At 46.1% G+C, this 18,901-nt stretch overlaps 1 protein-coding gene across 11 annotated transcripts in view; it reads right to left on the minus strand.

Moving 5' to 3' along the window:
* Positions 1-18,533, minus strand: part of MTOR (mechanistic target of rapamycin kinase) — a 182,227-nt gene extending 163,694 nt beyond the window's left edge. For 5 of the 11 annotated variants that reach the window (XM_073603449.1, XM_073603448.1, XM_073603446.1 and 2 more), the window contains exons 1-4: positions 18,327-18,533; positions 4,078-4,250; positions 534-642; positions 114-346 (exon numbers count right to left, since the gene is read on the minus strand). In XM_073603449.1, the coding sequence (XP_073459550.1) occupies positions 114-346; positions 534-642; positions 4,078-4,191 (456 nt within the window). In that variant the 5' untranslated portion in view covers positions 4,192-4,250; positions 18,327-18,533. The remainder of the gene's footprint in view (positions 1-113; positions 347-533; positions 643-4,077; positions 4,251-18,326) is intronic. The other 6 variants (XM_073603454.1, XM_073603453.1, XM_073603450.1 and 3 more) reach the window with 2 other exon arrangements.
* Positions 18,534-18,901: the final 368 nt, after the last annotated feature.

Genomic DNA, 18,901 nt, shown 5'->3' on the forward strand with positions numbered 1-18,901 from the left:
GTAAAAACAGCAAATGCCTTCCACTGTGTACAGGACCGAACCAAGCAGCAGCGACATTATACGCTCACACAGAATAGGCAGCCATTTGGTACTACAGCTAGAAGAGAACTTACCGCGGCATGTCTGCGGCCTTCATTACGGTCAGTTCCTAGCCACTCCAGGGCACGTTTCACCTCAAACTCCACGTATTCTGCAGTGAATGTGTCTCCGGCCATAGCAAGGCGCCCCATGGCTTTGGAAGCCATTTCCATGACACCGGTGTCGCTGGAGGGCAGAAGGTTCCGTAGGTAGTTGGCAAATCTGCTGATTCGGGTGGCATTTCCCCCTTCGACTCCAATCAGGCTGACTGTGGGATAGAAAAGCTAGCTGAGCATAAAAGTCAAAAAGGTCTAGCATGACAACTGGGATTTGGAGAGAATTGGGCATTAACGAAAGAAAAAAAAAAAAAAAAAAAAAAAAAAAAAAAATGAAAAATAAAAAAATGTGATTATTAACCAGTAGGCTGCATTTTAAGGATAAGTTACATTACTCACCTATTGCCAATATTCCTCCTTTTCTCTCACTCACGTCCGAGCTGGAAACAAACTCAAAGATGAAATGATTGAGCTCATCATAGAACGTTGTGGCATCCTCCTGGCTCACCTGGGAATCACAGAGGAAGCTTGTAAAAATGACAACATATAAAATGTTTTTATACATACCTTAAACACAAAAAAAAAAAAAAAAAAATATATATATATTAATAATAAATAATAATTCCCAAACAACTGCTGTGCTGAATGCCTAAACAATATTCCCAAATGAATAATTTAAAGTGTATGTAAACCCTAAAAGGAATATACTCCTCTTATTTGCTCCCTTTTGGTCATATAACTACTTGCTGACTGCACTATATAGCAGTTCTACTGCTACAGGGTTGCAGCTGTGTGCCAGATCATGTGACTAAACTAGAATGCATTTCTTCCCCTGGTAAAAATCGCCACTATGTACAAAAAAAAAAAAAAAAAAGACAAAAAAACAAAAACAAAAAACACCCCACTGACTAGGCACACAGTTAACCCTTTGATCGTCCTAGATGTTTAACCCCTTCCCAGCCAGTGTCATTAGTACAGTGACAGTGCATTTTTTTATAGCAGAACTTTTTTGCTTCAAAAAACAACGTAGGTGATCAAATACCACCAAAACAAAACTATTTGTCAGAAAAAATTACTAGTTTTATTTAGATACAACATTGCATGACCGCACAATTGTCAGTTAAAGTAACAGTTCCGTAGCACAAAAAAAATGGCCTGGTCATGTAGGGGGTAAATCTTCCAGAGGTCAAGTGGTTAAGGACTCATCACAGGGTCCCTATGGTCCCCACCTCTTAGCAATACCCCTCAAACTCTAGTGCAGCTTCCCACTGCTGGCTGATGTACAGGAGGAGGTCTTTTCCTCTGTCCAGACCTACTCCACCTCCCACACTGTAAGCCTTAAAAGAGAAGTATGGGTTGTTTTTTTTTTTTTGCCAATTTATACTCACCTAAGTGGATGTAGCATCGGTCCCCCGGCGCCTCTGCACTGAGAACCGAACGATCAAGTACTGCCGATGGCTCAGTTCTCACAGTACCTCGAGCAGAGAGCTGCTGACTGTCAATTGGCATCTCTCCGCTCTGCTCCTCCTCGCTCACTGGAACGCTGAGAGGAGGGGGAATGGCCGTTTCAGGTTCTCAGCGGCTCGCTGAGAGGCCGAGACAGGCATTAGTCCAGACTTTATTGCCAGGATGATGCGGTGCTTGGACTGACATTGGTGACGTCAGCAGAGAACGTACTTCAGCCCACTCTCTGCTGAAAACGGGTCACAGGAGTGCAAAGCGAATTACACTCCTGTGACCCATAGATAAAGCCCAAACGAGCTTAGGCTGGACTTCTCCTTTAAAGTGGTTGTAAATTTCAGACATGAAATAGGAGCAAAGCATATACCTCTATAGTGTGTACTTGTCTCAATGCAGAGCACCAAGTGTCATCTCTGTCTGCTGCCTCCTTCCTCTGCCATCACCACGAGTCACTGACAAGTTCTGATAGGGGAGGGACCTCCAGATTGAAAGCCTCAGCTCTGTTCCTGTGTGAAGGGGGTGTCCCTTATTTTCCAGCACTGCCTTAACCCTCTTGGGCATGGAGTTCACCAGAGCTTCACAGGTTGCCTCTGGAGTCCCCCTTCCACTCCTCCATGACGACATGACAGAGCTGGTGGATGTGAGACCTTGCACTCCTCCACCTTCCATTTGAGGATGCCCCACAGATGCTCAATAGTTTTTAGGACTGGCCAAGCATGTCTCCAGACCATCACCTTTACCCTCAGCTTCTTCAGCAAGGCAGTGGTCGTCTTGGAGGTGTGTTTGGGGTCATTATGTTGGAATACTGCCCTGCGGGTCAGACTCCAAAGGGAGGGGGATCATGCTCTGCTTCAGTATGTCACAGTACATGTCATGTTGGCATTCATGGTTCCCTCAATGAACTGTAGCTCCCTAGTTTCGGCAGCACTCATGCAGCCCCAGACCATGACACTCCCACCACCATGCTGGACTGTAGGTAAGACACAATTGTCTTTGTACTCCTCACCTGGTTTCCGCCACACACGCTTGACACCATCTGAACCAAATAAGTTTATCTTGGTCTCATCAGACCACAGGACATGGTTCCAGTAATCCATGTCCTTAGTCTGCTTGTCTTCAGCAAACTGTTTGCGGGCTCTCTTGTGCATCATCTTTAGAAGAGGCTTCCTTCTGGGACGACAGTCATCCAGAACAATTTGATGCAGTGTGCAGCGTATGGTCAGAGCACTGACAGGCTGACCCCCCACCCCTTCAACCTCTGCAGCAATGCTGGCAGCACTCATGTCCATTTCCCAAAGACAACCTCTGGATATGACGCTGAGCACGTGCACTCAACTTCTATAGTCGACCATGGTGAGGCCTGTTCTGAGTGGAATTTGTCCTGTTAAACCGCTGTATGGTCTTGGCCACCGTGCTGCAGCTCAGTTTCAGGGTCTTGGCAATCTTCTTATAGCCTAGGCCATCTTTATGCAAAACAACAATTCTTTTTTTTTTCAGATCCTCAGAGAGTTCTGTGCCATGAGGTGCCATGTTGAACTTCCAGTGACCAGTATGAGAGAGTGAGAGAGTGATAACACCAAATTTAAACACACCTGCTCCCCATTCACACCTGAGACCTTGTAACACCGAGTCACAGGACACCGGGGAGGGAAAATTGCTAATTGGGCCCAATTTGGACATTTTCAAATAGGGGTGTACTCACTTTTGTTGCCAGCGTTTTAGACATTAATGGCTGTGTTTTGAGTTATTTGAGGGGACAGTAAATTTACACTGTTATACAAGCTGTACACTCACTACTTTACATTGTAGCAAAAAGTGTCATTTCTTCAGTGTTGTCACATATTTACAAAAATGTGAGGGGCGTACTCACTCTTGTGAGATAGAGAGTTTAAAAAAGTGCAGAAACTTTCTTGAAAACCTCCATTGCGTCATAAGACGCCCAGTCAGGATAATAAAACCACTTTCTGGCCATCATGCTGCTATATGATGAAGTGGAAGTGGTTAAGAGACATCAGAGGTATTTTCCTAGAGCCTTGTCGTCTCACCAGCCCTCTATTGAAGATAATGGAGTGCAGATCTCCTTTGCCCAGGGGAGGGGGGTAGCTGTGCTCAGAAGGCTTTTTACCTTAATGTAAAAAAATTATTCAGAACCATTTTAACACATACTCTATAAAATGCATACAGTAACAGCGTTTAGGAGGCCTCAGTAACCAAACCTGGCAGTCTTCAATGACCAGTCGATTCCCGATTGGCTGTCCAGGGTCCCCACCCTTCACTGCTTTTTCAATAAGACATAAAATGACATGCATAGCTTACACTGACCAGCCAGACTGTCTAAACAGTCATTCTGAGCTGGTTGTGTCTGTGGGACAGAATACGATGTGCTAGCAGTTCACATGTTTTCCACATTACTGTCCCAGGGCCGGATTATTTGAAAAGCAGGAAAAGTGAGCAAACCAGTACCCCCCACCCCCGCACTCACTTCTCGCAGCTCGGTGGTGACGTAGTGTTGAAGATCCTTGGCTGCCTTGGTACGAGTCTCTTCACTTCGGTTTCTTAAGCCATTGGCAAACTGCTGCAGCATGATGCCAGACATCGTGGCTGAAATTTCAGGTCAACGGGGCCGGTGGAATTCAGTGGTTACCTCATGGGTCCCTGCAGATGGCAAGAGATTAAATTCATTAGAGTTCTAGAAGACAAACTTAATAATAACAACACCTACAATCAGTGGTTCACCCCAATGTATATTGATCAGTACACCAATGTCATTTGTAGAAACTACCCATGATTTATAACCAGAAAATCATCAACTTTATTATATCATTTAGAATACATTATATTAAAAAGCACCAGTCGTTAAACTCTAAATATTTATATTATGTATTTATGCAGATAATACACTCACTTGTAGGACCTGTCAGATGGCATAGATCAGGGCTCGACAAATCCCAGGCGCCAGGTCACAATTGCGACTAGAAATTGCATCCTGGCACCTGGGCTTTTGTCAGCCCATTCACTGTAGGCACCAGGCGCAAGCATAGATTGCAGGAGGTGCCAAAGAATAGGCCGCAACTCACGCCAATTGCCGGTCCCTCCTCCTACCTTGTGGCCTTTTCTTCTCACAAGCAAGACCCGCCCCTGTATTCCAAGCGCTGCTTGGATGGGCAGTGGGATTCTCCCCTGTGATTGGCCTTGGCGGCTGTCAGGCAAGGTGTCATCAGGCCGGGCTACCTGCGTCTGGTCCGGATGGTGGCCCGGTACCCAGTCTGTGGCTGACCCCAGTCATCATCGCCAGTGGTGATGGTTGTGCCTTCCTGAGCCTGGGAGGTGGGGCACCATCACAGGGAGAGGTTTGGCTGGTATAGCTCGTGTCGGCTTCATTCAGTGCTCCCCCCACATCTCCACTCACCTGACCCCCCCCCCCCCTCCCCCTCATTGTTTTCAGGGAGAGGAGAGGCACCCGGCTTGGGCAAAAGTCAGAGCTCCGCTCTGTCCTCCATGCTAACGTAGTTCCTGCTGGCTCCCCTGTGTGTGTATATGTCCTTCCTGGCAGCCTGGCCTGTAGCCGGTCTATTCCAGGCTAGGGAATGGAAAGGCCAGGCTGTCCTTTACTTGCTGAATCCTGGGTTAGAGCAGGCAGCAGCAGTGTGTCCCTGGAAGCAGGATGGAGCTCTAGTATTGATTGAGGACACTGTGGCATTTCATATAAGCGACCCCCCCCCCCCCCACTTTGAGACCAACGGTTGATGTCTAAAAGGGATAGATAGATATCCACCTTATAAATATAAGCACAACTTCCCTCTAATTATACTAACTGCTTCCTGCCCACCCAACGTACATTTACTGAAGGTGGGTGACACAAGCAGGCTGGATAACGTACATCATCCAGCCTGTTCTGGGTTAGGTGCATGCATGTGGGCACTTCCTGCTGATGCTGGCTACAGCGGGCTTTTGTCAGCAAGTCTCGGCCAATGGTTTATGGCTTAGACCTGCTGATCGGCTACAGCCAATCACAGCACAGAGTCCTGTGTTTACAAACATACAGGGCTCTGTACACAGGTCAGCGATCTTTGCACGTTAAACAAAACGAAAAACAAAATCTGTCTTAGGGCTATTTCAGACGGACGTGTTCATAGCCCGCTCTGCTCAGCAGGGGGGGGGGAATCACTGTCGACCTGTCAGAGCGCCACTCTCCCCTATAGGGAAATCAGATAAAGAAAGACCGTAGAGTCCGTCGTCACCCGATCACGGATGGAAAAGTAGGTTTTTCCTCTGTTACACTTTTTCGGATCGGAGCGGGTCAGCGGACATGTCACCTCTGACGCTCCATAGAGTTCTATGGAGAGTCTGTTCAGGAAAAAAGAAAAAAAAAAAAAAAAAAAAAAACACAACCTGACAGGCAGACACCTGAACGATCGGATCGTTCGTGTGAAAGAGCCCTTAATTTTAACTGGCTCTAGATTCAAGAGTAAATTTGTCAAGCCCTGAGCATAAATAACAAAATACTTTAAATGGGCTGTGGGGCATCAGGTGCCCATCCTACTGGCTCCCTATAGTTTGCACTTGATGCGCTGCCAGTGACAGCTTGGTCACGGTTCTAGAGGTGCCGATGGAGCACACCCTGGAACAAGACAGCGTTGCATATATACAGCAACTGGGTGATAAACCCTGCCACCATATACAGTATCTCACAAAAGTGTGTACACCCCTCACATTTTTGTAAATATTTTATTCTATCTTTTCATGTGACAACACTGAAGAAATGACACTTTGCTACAATGTAAAGTAGTGAGTGTACAGCTTGTATAACAGTGTAAATTTGCTGTCCCCTCAAAATAACTCAACACACAGCCATTAATGTCTAAACCACTGGCAACAAAAGTGAGTACACCCTTAAGTGAAAATGTCCAAATTGGTCCCAAAGTGTCAATATTTTGTGTGGCCACCATTATTTTCCAGTACTGACTTAACCCTCATGGAGTTCACCAGAGCTTCACAGGATGTCACTGAAGTCCTCTTCCACTCCTCCATGACGACATCACAGAGCTGGTGAATGTTAGAGTCCTTGCGCTCCTCCCCCTTCCTCCATTTGAGGATGTCCCACAGATGCTCAATAGGGTTTAGTTCTGGAGACATGCTTGGCCAGTCCATCACCTTTACTCTCAGCTTCTTTAGCGAGGCAGTGGTCATCTTGGAGGTGTGTTTGGGGTCGTTATGCTTCCCTACAGCCCAATCTCTGAAGGGAGGGGATCATGCCCAGTATGTCACAGTACATGTTGGCATTCATGGTTCCCTCAATGAACTGTAGCTCCCCAGTGCCTGTGTTCTGTTGATAAGTGCCCGGTATGTACTGTGCATGCCCCAATACGGAACAGCACAACAGCTGACGTAACCAGGGAGCATGCGCACATCGTAGGAGGCATCTCTCGATGGCAGATACCATTTCACAGGCACAATGTAAACCTATACAAACAGCAGAGGAGGCCGTAGCTCTCAGATTGTGCATCAGTGTTGCTGGAGGGCGGCTAGTGGCCGTGTTGAAGAGCTGGTTTTGTCAGTATTGCAACCTGCCCTTTCACAGAGGTCAAACTGGCCGTTCAACACAGCAAACCCGCCCTGCAACACAGGTAAAACCGGACCATCAGCACACTGTAAAGCCGCCCCCGCAACAGCGAGGCACAAAGTAAGAACTATGGTCTCCCCCCCGCTGATTGTATAGGTTTCAATTGTGGCCGTGAAATGTTCTCCCATCAAGAGATGCCTCATACAATGTGCGCTTGCGACCTGGTCACGTCACTCCAGCTGATCGGCAAATCAGCTGACATGCAGCTCGGTCCTGCGTATGCGTGGGCACCATTCGATGGAGGGCACCTCGACAGGACACCAGCAGCACTCATGCAGCCCCAGACCATGACACTCCCACCACCATGCTTGACTGTAGACAAGACACACTTGTCTTTGTACTCCTCACCTGGTTGCCCCCACACACGCTTGACACCATCTGAACCAAATAAGTTTATCTTGGTCTCATCAGACCACAGGACTCGGTTCCAGTAATCCGTGTCCTTAGTCTGCTTGCAGGCTTTCTTATGCTTCATCTTTATAAAAGGCTTCTCTCTGGGATGACAGCCATACAGACCAATTTGATGCAGTGTGCGGCGTATGGTCTGAGCACTGACAGGCTGACCCCCCCAACCCCTTCAACCTCTGCAGCAATGCTGGCAGCACTCATACGTTTTTTTTTTTTTTCCCAAAGACAACCTCTGGATATGACGCTGAGCACGTGCACTCAACTTCTATGGTTGACCATGGCGAGGCCTGTTCTGAGTGGAACCTGTCCTGTTAAAACACTGTATGGTCTTGGCCTCCGTGCTGCAGCTCAGTTTCAGGGTCTTGGCAATCTTCTTATAGCCTAGGCCATCTTTATGTAGAGCAACAATTTTTTTTATTTATTTTTTTTTAGATCCTCAGAGTTCTTTGCCATGAGGTACCATGTTGAACTTCCAGTGACCAGTATGAGAGTGAGAGCGATAACACCAAATTTACCATACCTGCTCCCCATTCACACCTGAGACCTTGTAACACTAACGAGTCACATGACACCGGGGAGGGAAAAATGGCTATTTGGGCCCAATTTGGACATTTTCACTTAAGGGTGTACTCACTTTTGTGGCCAGTGGTTTAGACATTAATGGCTGTGTGTTGAGCTATTTTGAGGGGACAACAAATTTACACTGTTATACAAGCTGTACACTCACTACTTTACATTGTAGTAAAGTGTCATTTCTTCAGTGTTGTCACATGAAAAGATAGAATAAAATATTTACAAAAATGTGAGGGGTGTACTCACTTTTGGGAGATGCTTGTGAGTATACTTGCATGAAATAAATTTGTTTTTAGTTGTTGCGCACGGACATGAAAAGGTTGGTGCCGAAAGCGAAAATTTAGCAAGCACTTGACGTTTAACCACCTAACCTCCGGAAGATGTACCCCCCTTCATGACCATGCCATTTTTTTTTTTGCGATACAACACTGCTTTAATTTAACAATTTCACTATCGTGCAACGCAGTACCCAAATAAAATTGATGCAATTTTTTTTTACCCACACACCGAGCTCTCTTTTGGTGGAATTTGATTAAAAAACAAAAAAAAAAAAAAAAAAAACACCACACACACACACACACACTTTACTTTCTGCTATAAAAAAAAAAAAAAAAAAAATCCCAAAAAGCGTATATTGATTGTAGGTGCTAAAAAAAAAAAAAAAAAAAAAAAAAAAAAAAAAAAGAAGCACTCGCTGTACTGACACTGGCAGGGAATGGGTTAACATCAGTGGCGATCAAAGGTTTAAGTGTGCTCTTAGGGAATACTTTCTAACTTTGTGGGGGATGGACTGACTGGAGGAAGAAAGACATCCATGTTCCCGATTGGCAGGAACACAAAAGCTCTCTCCCCCTCTGACAGAACAGCCATCTGCCTTCTTTACATAGGCAGGCCGCCTACCTGCCTCTCCCACAAACGATCGGTCAACGGCCATCGCGGCCACGGACCTGCCGATTGGCTACCGCTGGTCCCAATCACTGTGGGAGCACAGCTCTGGAGGCACCCTAGATCCGATAACATGAAACACGTATGGGTAAGTGTTTAAAGGGGTGCCCTGCCGCAGTAAATGTACGTGGGACGGTCCTTAAGTGGTTAACCGACAATTGCGCAGTCCATGCAACGCTGTACCCAAATAAAACTGACAGGGGCGTGCCAGGATGACTAGTGTGGCACCCAGAGTGAACCCCCCCTCTTATAGGACTGCCCCCTTTTCTTCTTTTGGCCAACCGCCGAAAACACTAATTCCGGTCGCCGAAATTTCAGTGCACCATTATAAAAACCAAAAATTTCTTCCTAAATTTGGGCCAATATGTATTCTGCTACATATTTTTTGGTAAAGAAAATAAAAAAAAAATAAAAAAAAAAAAAAAAAAAAAAATTCCATTAAGCGTATATTGATTAGTTTGCGTGAAAGTTAGTGTCTAATAAACTATGGGATATATTTATGGGCTTTTTATTTAGATTTTATACTAGTATTTGGCAGCGATCAGCGACTTATACCGGGACTGACAGTGCGGTGGACAAAATCGGACACAGAGTGACACTAATACAGTGATCAGTACTAAAATATGCACTGTCACTGTACTAATCACTGGCTTGGAAGGGGTTAACTTAAGATCAGGGGTCAAAGGGTTAAATGTGTGCCTAAAATGTGCTTGAATCCTGTGGGGGAGGTGCTTGTACTATAGGAAGGCAGAAGAGGGTTAGAGGGTTAGGAGCTGTACAGTATTATAGGATTTATATTTCACCAACAGTTTGCGCAGCGCTGTACAACATGAGGGCAGACAGTACAGTCGCAATACAATTCAATACAGGAAGAATCAGAGGGCCCTGCCCGTTCGGGAGTTGTAGTATCGAGGTGTGTGCTGGGGGGGGGGGGGGGGGGGGGGGGGGTGGGGGGGGGAGGGGGGGGGGGGGGGGGGTGGGTTTGTAATATTATGCTGAGTTGTATTATCGGGGGTGTATGCTCGGGGGGTGGGGGAAGTTGTAGTATTAGGCCTCATGCAGACTGGACATTATAAAAATACCAGTAGCATTAGCTGTAGACGTTTTTTTGGTGGCCATATACTCTACCAAGGTTTGAGGCACAAAAATGCTCATAAATAAGTTTTTTCGTGTTTTTCAGCATTAGAGCACTTTGCAGCTGAACAACTACTCTTCAAACCCACCAGTTCTCCCAAAGACGATACCAGACCCTTCGGTCTGGTATGGATCTTAAGGGGAACCCACACACAAAAAAAAAAAAAAAAAAAAAAAAAAACCCGGGGGTCCCCTCCAAGATCCATACCAGACCTTTATCCCCTGGCCGTTGGTTGTCGGGGTCTGCGGGCTTATCGGAATCTGGGAGCCCCCAGATCCTGACACCCCACCCTATGTGAATGAGTAGGGGTACATCGTACCCCTACTCATTCACCTGGGGAAATAAAAAAAAAAAAAAAAAAAAAAAAAAACCCACACACCTCCAACACACACCACACTCTACACAGGTTTTTAAAGTAATTTATTGGGCAGCTCCGGGGGTCTCTTCCGACTCCTCCGCTATCGGATGCCGAGCTCCTCCGCTATCTTCTGGCTCTTTTTGCTAGTGGTTGCCCAGTCTTCTCCGTTTTCTTCCAATGTTGATTCGACGTTCTCTCCTGCTGTACCTGCCGTGTGCACGGTGCGCAACGACTTATATTATTAGGCATGGGGCTGGGTCACCAGTGATGTCATCCGGTGACCCCGGCCATTATGAAGTCACAGTCACGGGGCATGACAGGACTGACGTGAGAAATGGATTTTGCGGTAAGTAAAGAATCCTATTTTCTCATTCGTTCATTGACCGACACAGCCTTCATAACGATAGGGACGTCCCAAAGCAGTGCCAACATGAGGGGCGGGAGAATGAAAAATCCCAAGGCTAATACAAGAGCCAACTAGGTAACAGGAACTTCACCCAGGAGAACACGCTGGAACCCAACCTGAACGATACCCCTTCCAGAGGGAATAGACCCTCTAACCAGCAGCCTGCAAAAAACTTACAGCCAAAAGAGGCATCCGCAGATGCCAACCTGTTCACTTTGTAGACTTGTGAACATGTACCCCGACGACCAGTGGACGCCTTGCAAACCTGCACAATGGGACGCATGATGACCGAAGGTCCAAGAAGCCCTAGCGCCTGAGAAGAAAGTGCCGTAACAGGAAAGGAGGCTCCTGATTCCAGAATAGCCCTCCATCCAGAGAAGGGTCGCAGAGAAAAAGAGAACGCCCCTTTCTTGGCCCGTCCGCCAATACCCCTTAAGGGCATATAAAAGGCAAAATTCCTTGGAAAGCGCTGACCAGGGACACAAGAAAAAGCAACACAAAATCCTTATTCAAATGGAAATCCAAGGACGGAACCCTGTAAAAAAGGGCAAAGCACCACCTTAACCTGGGTATGGTGAATGACAAGATAACGCCACCCCTTTTTGAGGCCCTGTGAGCGGAGGCGATAGCCACCAAGAGACCATCTTCCGCCAGATTAAGTATTGGAATCTCCCGAATATCTTGAAAGAGGGATAGAGAGGCTTCTGGAGAACCGAAAGCACCAAGTTCAGATCCCACAGCAGTAGAAGAACCGCGCTGGTGGAAACAGACACCTAACCCTTGGGGGGGGGATGGGTACGCACCAGGAGACGCAGAAGACCACCCAGGCTCACATCTGGGCCTCGATGGTACTCAAGGCCCATTTCTTCTATCCCCCCCACATCATCAGTGTTGGAAACCGCAGCACCTGGCTCATTACAGCCAAGCCGTTAAAAACCAGCAACTCTAAAAACAGGATGGAAGAACGGTCCATGAGACAGTAGGTCCTTCCTGAGAGGCAGTTGCCAAGGAAAAACGTTGGCGACCGGGCACACCTGGTCGGCGTACCCAAACCACCGGGACCCAACCGGATCCAATAGAATGGCCAGAATCCCTGCAGCCGTGATCCTGCCAAAAAGACACCGCAAAAGGTTGGAGAGAAGGAAAGGCATAGAGCAAACGTGGGTCACTAGAGCCGCCAGAAGCTCCCGTGACCTTGTCAGAAACCTTGGTACTGTCCTGTTGAGCCAGGACGCTACCTCAGCGGAGACAAATACGATGAACCATGGCCCCGTGAAGGGCCCACCCCGTGGTCCAACCCTAACCAACTGAGGTATCCATTTTACAGTATTCTACCCCTGGAAAGCATATGCCAGAACGAGATGCTCTCCCCACCGGAGGATACTGGCAACAGCCAGGGCCAACAACAGCCTATCTTGGCCCGCCCTGGCGAAGGACAAGTCACCGCTGTTGCCTCGCCCGCCTGGAACCGTACTGGGAGCCCCCGAAGTCAATCCTTCCATGATCCAGACTAGTCTGTTCGTATGAAGTTCCAAGATATTACTCGGTAGTCTGGATTTCACCAACGTCCAACAACCCTGAGCAGAACTCAGTCCTAGGACCTCTCCCCACCCGGACAGACTGGCATTGGTATTCACCCTGTTCAATATAAGGGGAGAAAGGATTTACCCCACCGAAGAACCAGATAGCGAAGCCACTGGACTAGGGAAAACTCTGGTTTCCTGACTCAGCTGAAGCCAACTGTCCAGAGACCCCGAGTATTCGTCCCATTATGCCAGGATCTCCCCTAAGGGAGCTTGTATGGAACTATGCAAATGGAATCGCCTCAAAAAAAAACAAAAAAAAAAAACAAAAAAAAAAAAAAAAAAAACCCACACACAGCATGCAACTTCTGGAGTATTGTCCGGGAGAAGAAACGCTGGCCAGAGCTGAAGCCCAGGTCATGCTCAGATAATCCAACGATCTGGCAGAGCCAAGCAGACATCTGAGAGCCTTCAACTGAAATCAGTCAAGGTTTGTATAAGAATTACCGTGCTCCTCTGAGTAGTCAGAAAAGAAGATCGTCCAGGCAGCCCAGGATCGCAAACCCCCACCGAAGTAACCACGCCAGATCCAGGGCCAACACCTCATGAACACCCGAGGAGCGGTGGCCAGACTCAAAGGGGCAACACCACACGCTCCGCACCCACAGCAAAAAACCAAGGAAGTGCTGGAGATGGACACATAACAGAATGCGCAAATAGCATTCGTGGTGTCGATAGAAATCAGAAAGTCCCCATGACGAAGGAGTGCCGCCGCTTTGCGGAAGGACTCCATCCTGAACTACTGTACCCCCCATAAGGCAGGTACCATGCTCTCCATCCTGTAGACTGAACGGGTTTGAATAAAACCCCAGAAACCATTCTCAGCACAGGAACATCCTCTACAGCGACAGGGCTTGCACAGCCCCCCGCGTAGAACAGCCAGCAGTCTGGCGACAAACCCCTTGGAAGCAAAAACTCTTTGGGAGGAACACAGCCGGAAAACTATCTTGTAACCCGAACAAGATCAAGACGCGACATGCTACCTTTTAGGATCGCCCCCAAAATACATGTCTCAGCCCCCTGAGGAAACAGAGCTCAGCAATCCGGGTAACCGCGGCCAAGCGACCTAGCGGACAACTGCAGCACCTGGACCAACAGGTCCTACAATGCAGCAAAGACAGGGGGGACTCAAACCCCCACTCCAGACATGTCAGTTGGACCTTTTAGAAGCCAGAGATTCCTCTATCGGACCCATGGTTGCCTAGAGACAGGGGGGTCCACTACTGAAGGAGGGACTCCCCAAGGGGGTATCTTACAGCAACTCCCAGTCCTCATGAACAAATTTGTCAGAATAAGAGGGAGAAGGGAACGCGTTCACAGCGCATAACCGTTTATCCAAAGGGATACCGGCCCTCCGCCACAGCCACTGCTGCATCCATCCATCCATCTTGAAAAGGTTCCCGCACAGACAATGAGTGCGAAAACCAGCGCCCCTCGACCGAGGCCCCGCACAGGAAGTGCAGACCGAAGCCCCTCCACAGCACCGGGGCCCCTCCCAGGGGACACAGACCCCCGCAACGCCACCCCTCAGGAAAGGGGAAGGGCTGCCATGTGGCCTAGAAGGCTGCGCCCTAAGTTTCTGGCCGCACGCTGCAAGCACGCGGCCCGCAGGGGGAACGCGGTAGGCCGCGGGCTAAATTTTTGGACACCCGCAGTAGGTCGCAAAAGGCGCAACCTAAATTTCTGCCCGCCTAAACTAGCCCCAGGACCCCCGATCGCCCTCCTCCCAGGTTACAAGTTCCCAGATAACAACCCCCCCCCCCCCCCCCCCAATACAAAACCCGAGGGTGGAAAAAAGGGGCCGGGTGTCCCAAACAGTCCCTAGGCCAGAAGCCTGGGCCTCACCCAGGGAGGGTGGGGAGAGAGAGAGGGGATGGAGGAGAACCCCAGAGGGACCGACCACCCCAGGGAGTACCTGCGCCCCCCACGGGAAGGAGAGGTGGGGGCCCCTTACTTACCGCTCCAGCGAAGTGCGCGGGTAACGCTCCCAGACAGATCCTCCTCGTCACCGAAGTGGGGGGGGGGGGGGGGGTGCTGTCAGCCATGAGGGACGCTGCGACAAGGCCGAGACCCGGTCGTATGCGACCTCGTGGTGCTATGTCGCAGCCGACCTAGCGCGTAGTTGGGGTCTGCACGCGCTCGCTGGCCAGACTGGGGTGACCCTCTAGATATATATATCCAGTCCGTCGCCCAGCCATTGATTGTAGATCTCACCGGGGAAAAAAAAAAAAATCCAGGAAAAAAGAAAAACCAAACAAAAAAGGACCAGAGATCCCAGCAGGGAACCAGGTCCTTACTCCTGACTAGGCAGAGAAGAGAAAAAAAAAAAAAACCACACGGAATACCTAGAGCAGGGAGGGGGGTTATATACTGACTAAGGACAGCCCATGGGCGCAGCCAGGTGCTTGTTTACTTTTTTTGTTCTGCCTAGTCCTACTCCTAATAGGAGGCGATATAACCCTATCGTTATGAAGGCTGCGTCTATCAAATGAACGAATGAGAAAAAGCGTTTAGTTATTTCTTTAAGGGTTAGGGGTTAATTATTTAGTATTCATTTATTTACGTGTAGTAGTAACACCCTAACAAAAAATAAATAAAATAAATAAAAAGAAAGGAAAACCAACCCCAACACCTAGTCCTAAGCTAATCTTAAAGCGAAGTTCCACCCAAAAATGGAACTTCCGCTGATCGGACCCCCCCCCCCCCCCCCCCTTTCCAGTGTCACATTTGGCACCTTTCAGGGGGGAGAAGGGAACAGATACCTGTATAATCCAGGTATAGATCACCGCAGGCTCCACGGTGATCTACGCCATGTCCGGCCCCCCTCCTCCGTCCCCACTGTCTTCTGGGAGACACACAGGTCCCAGAAGACATCAGGGACCAGTGAGGACTCGCATGCGCAATAGGGAACCAGGCTGTGAAGCCGCTTCACTTCCCGATTCCCTCACCAAAGATGGCGGCGCCTCCACCCGAGGGAGAGATCGGGTTCTGGTAAGGACATTGCGGGCACCCTGGACAGGTAAGTGTCCTTTTAAAAAAAAAAGTCAGCAGCTGCAGTATTTGTAGCTGCAGTGCTGACTTTAAAAAAAAAAAAAAAATTGGCGGAACTCTGCTTTAACTCCAACCCCTTACCCTAACTAAAAAAAAAAAAAAAAAAAAAAGTAGTAGTAGAAAATAAAAATAAAAAACCATAACCCCAACTTCTAATCTTAAACCTAATGAAATATAGAAATTAAAAAAATAAAGGCGAATGGAAAAAGATAAAAAAAATTTTCGTTATTTATGAATTTTGAACTCTTTAAGGGTTAGGAGTTCATTTTTTATTATGACTTTGTATGAATTTATGAGTAGCAGTAACACCTGAATCAAAAAAAAAAAAAAAAAAAACCCTAACCTCAACTTCTAATTAGGGCTGAAACAACTAATCGATTAATCCACAACTAATCGATTATGAAATTAATCGATTACTATTTTCATAATCGATTAATCGGCCAGTAACATAATGGGGTTAAAAAAGAAAAACTAAAATTAGCCCTTTATAGTACATATAGTAGTTTTTTTTTGTACTATAAAGGGCTAATTTTAGTTTTTTTCACCCCATTATGTTACTAAACATCTTAGACCTGGTTCACATCTATGTGTGTTTTGGTGCTTTTTGCAGAAACGCACTACAGTTCATTCACATGGTTTCCTATGGGACACATTCACGCAAAATGGTGCTTTTTTGGTTCAATATACTTCAATAGAGAAGCTGCAGAAAAGCATGTAATGCATTTTTGCAGCAATATGTGTTTTTTAATCTGCCCAACAACAAATTGGCCAAAAAAATGCAAAAACGCAAATCGCCGCAAAATCACGTGCACAAAAATCAAAACGCACAGCAAAAAAGCACTGCAGAAACAGATGAAAAGCAAACTGTACAGGTGTGTACTGAGCCTTATGCTGGCCACACGAATCAATTTTCAGACGAGAATATTCAGACAAAAAATCTTTGTACATTCGCTGAATGAAAGAACGAACGTTCTTAAAATTAAATTTTTTTTGAAGGAAGACATTGTTTTTGTTTTTAATAAAAAATTTTGATCACTGAGTCTGATATTTACGTTTCCCCCATTTAATAGTATATACAGTATATCTCCTCTAATAGTTTATACAGTATATCTCTTCTGTCTGTTATTCTCAGAGTGGATTCGATATTTTGCTACCTAACCATATAGTTGGTTATTTATATTTACCACTGCATAGAGATGTTTAAGAATAAATTACCCTTTTTTAAAAAAACTTACACATTAACTAAATTATACACCACACTTTTTCTAAGGTTATTAACCGAATAATCGATTAATCGAAACTATAATCGGCCAACTAATCGATTATGAAAATAATCGTTAGTTGCAGCCCTACTTCTAATCCTAACCCCTTACTCGAACTAAAATAAATGAATAAATTAAAAGTCAAAAGGGTGTTTATTATTTTAAGATTAGGGGTTCATTATTACCTAGTACTTATTTATGAGTAGTAATATCCTAACAAATAACCCTAACCCCAAGCTAACCTTAACTCCTTACCTCAATGAAAAAAAAAAAAAAAAAAAAAATTAATATATATATATATATATATATATATATATATATATATATATATATAAATATATATATATATATATATATATATATATAGAAAAAAAGATCATGGAAAAGCTAAAAAGAAAAAGCGGTTATTTATGATTTAACCTTATTTTAAGGTTATGGGTTACTACTACTTAGTATTCATTTATTTACGAGTAGAAGTAGTAACTCTCTAACAAAAAAAATTAAATAACCCCAATTCGTAACCTTAACTCTAACCTCAATGAAAAAAAAAAAAAAAAAAAAAAAAAAAAAAAAAAAAGGGGGAAGAAGAAAAGGGGAAACAAAAGCTGTTGGAAAAGCTAAAAAGGCTGAAATACCTAACAAAATGGACGCAACACATAGTAGTTCTCTATTGGCTTTTTTTTTTTTTTTTTAAATTACCAAAGCTCACAAATGCTACATAAAAATGTGCAGACGCTACACTCACGTGTACAATATATCCATTATTTTTGTTGTGATGTGACTACTAATAAACGTAAAATAAAATAAAAATAATCATAAATACATACAATAAATGAATAACCCCCCAAAAAATATAAAATAATAAATATTATCTAAACCCAACACAAAATTATTATTAATTTGATATTTTTAAGGTTTGGGGTTATTTATGTTTTACATATTTAATATTTAAGATTAATTTTAGTTTTGTGTATTTACTTCACTCGTATATATTACTTTTTTTTTTTTTAAACACATTTTTTCCATTTGAGCAGAAAAACGCGCAAATGCACATAGAAGCACCCAAAAAGCGCGTTTCTATAGATTTCTATGGGAATAAAACGCACATATCTCCCAATTAGAGCCACAAGGGGACCTGCAGAAATGATTTGGGGTGTTTGGGGTGAGAGGTGACCCGTGTGATTCTCATGTATTGGGTGATGAGGCCTCCAAGGTGTGGACGAGGCGTTGTGCTGTAATGGTGTGTATGTTGGGTGGGGGAGGGGGATGTATACATACACACAGAGGGTGGGGGAGGGGATACCAGTGTATATATACATATATATATGGTCAGTGCGGGTCGGAGAGACTCCTCTACCCGGAGGACACACCATAACAGGCTCCTCACCTTCTCTATCGCAGTCCGGCCGCCCGCCTTCGGTCACCTTCTCGCCATTCCGCCCAGCGACCGGGCCCAACACCGCCCGTCGCTGCCCAAACTGCTTTTCCGCTGATTTAAAAACAGCTCGACCTGAAACAATGACTCACTGAGGGGTTCCGGGGGGGGAAATAGTTCCTGCAGTGCAAACAGAACCTCCCCTTACACGCCTCGCTCTCCTCACACTCCGCCCACATCCTCCTCACACTCCGCCCACATCCTCCTCACACTCCGCCCACCAGCAGTTACTCAGCCTAACTTAGAGGGGGCGTATCTTCACAGGGGGTGTGTTCTCTCAGTTTTGGGCGTGGTCTGAGGGATGAATGAAGTAAGTGATATATAGTCCGCGGCGGGATACACGGTGTTCTGTCAGATTAGGGGAGTCGTCGGAATGTGTAACGGAAGTGGCGTTCTGTCGCCGCCCTCTTGCTACTTTCCGCACCCCTCCACGGTAACGATACACCGAGAAGGGGGCAAGCGGACATCTTGTTACACCCAGCGGAGTTTTGCATGTCACAGTTATTCTTAACAGGAAACGGGTGTTT

This window comes from Aquarana catesbeiana, linkage group LG10 (assembly GCF_042186555.1).
Source record: "Aquarana catesbeiana isolate 2022-GZ linkage group LG10, ASM4218655v1, whole genome shotgun sequence".
Lineage (NCBI taxonomy): Eukaryota > Metazoa > Chordata > Amphibia > Anura > Ranidae > Aquarana > Aquarana catesbeiana.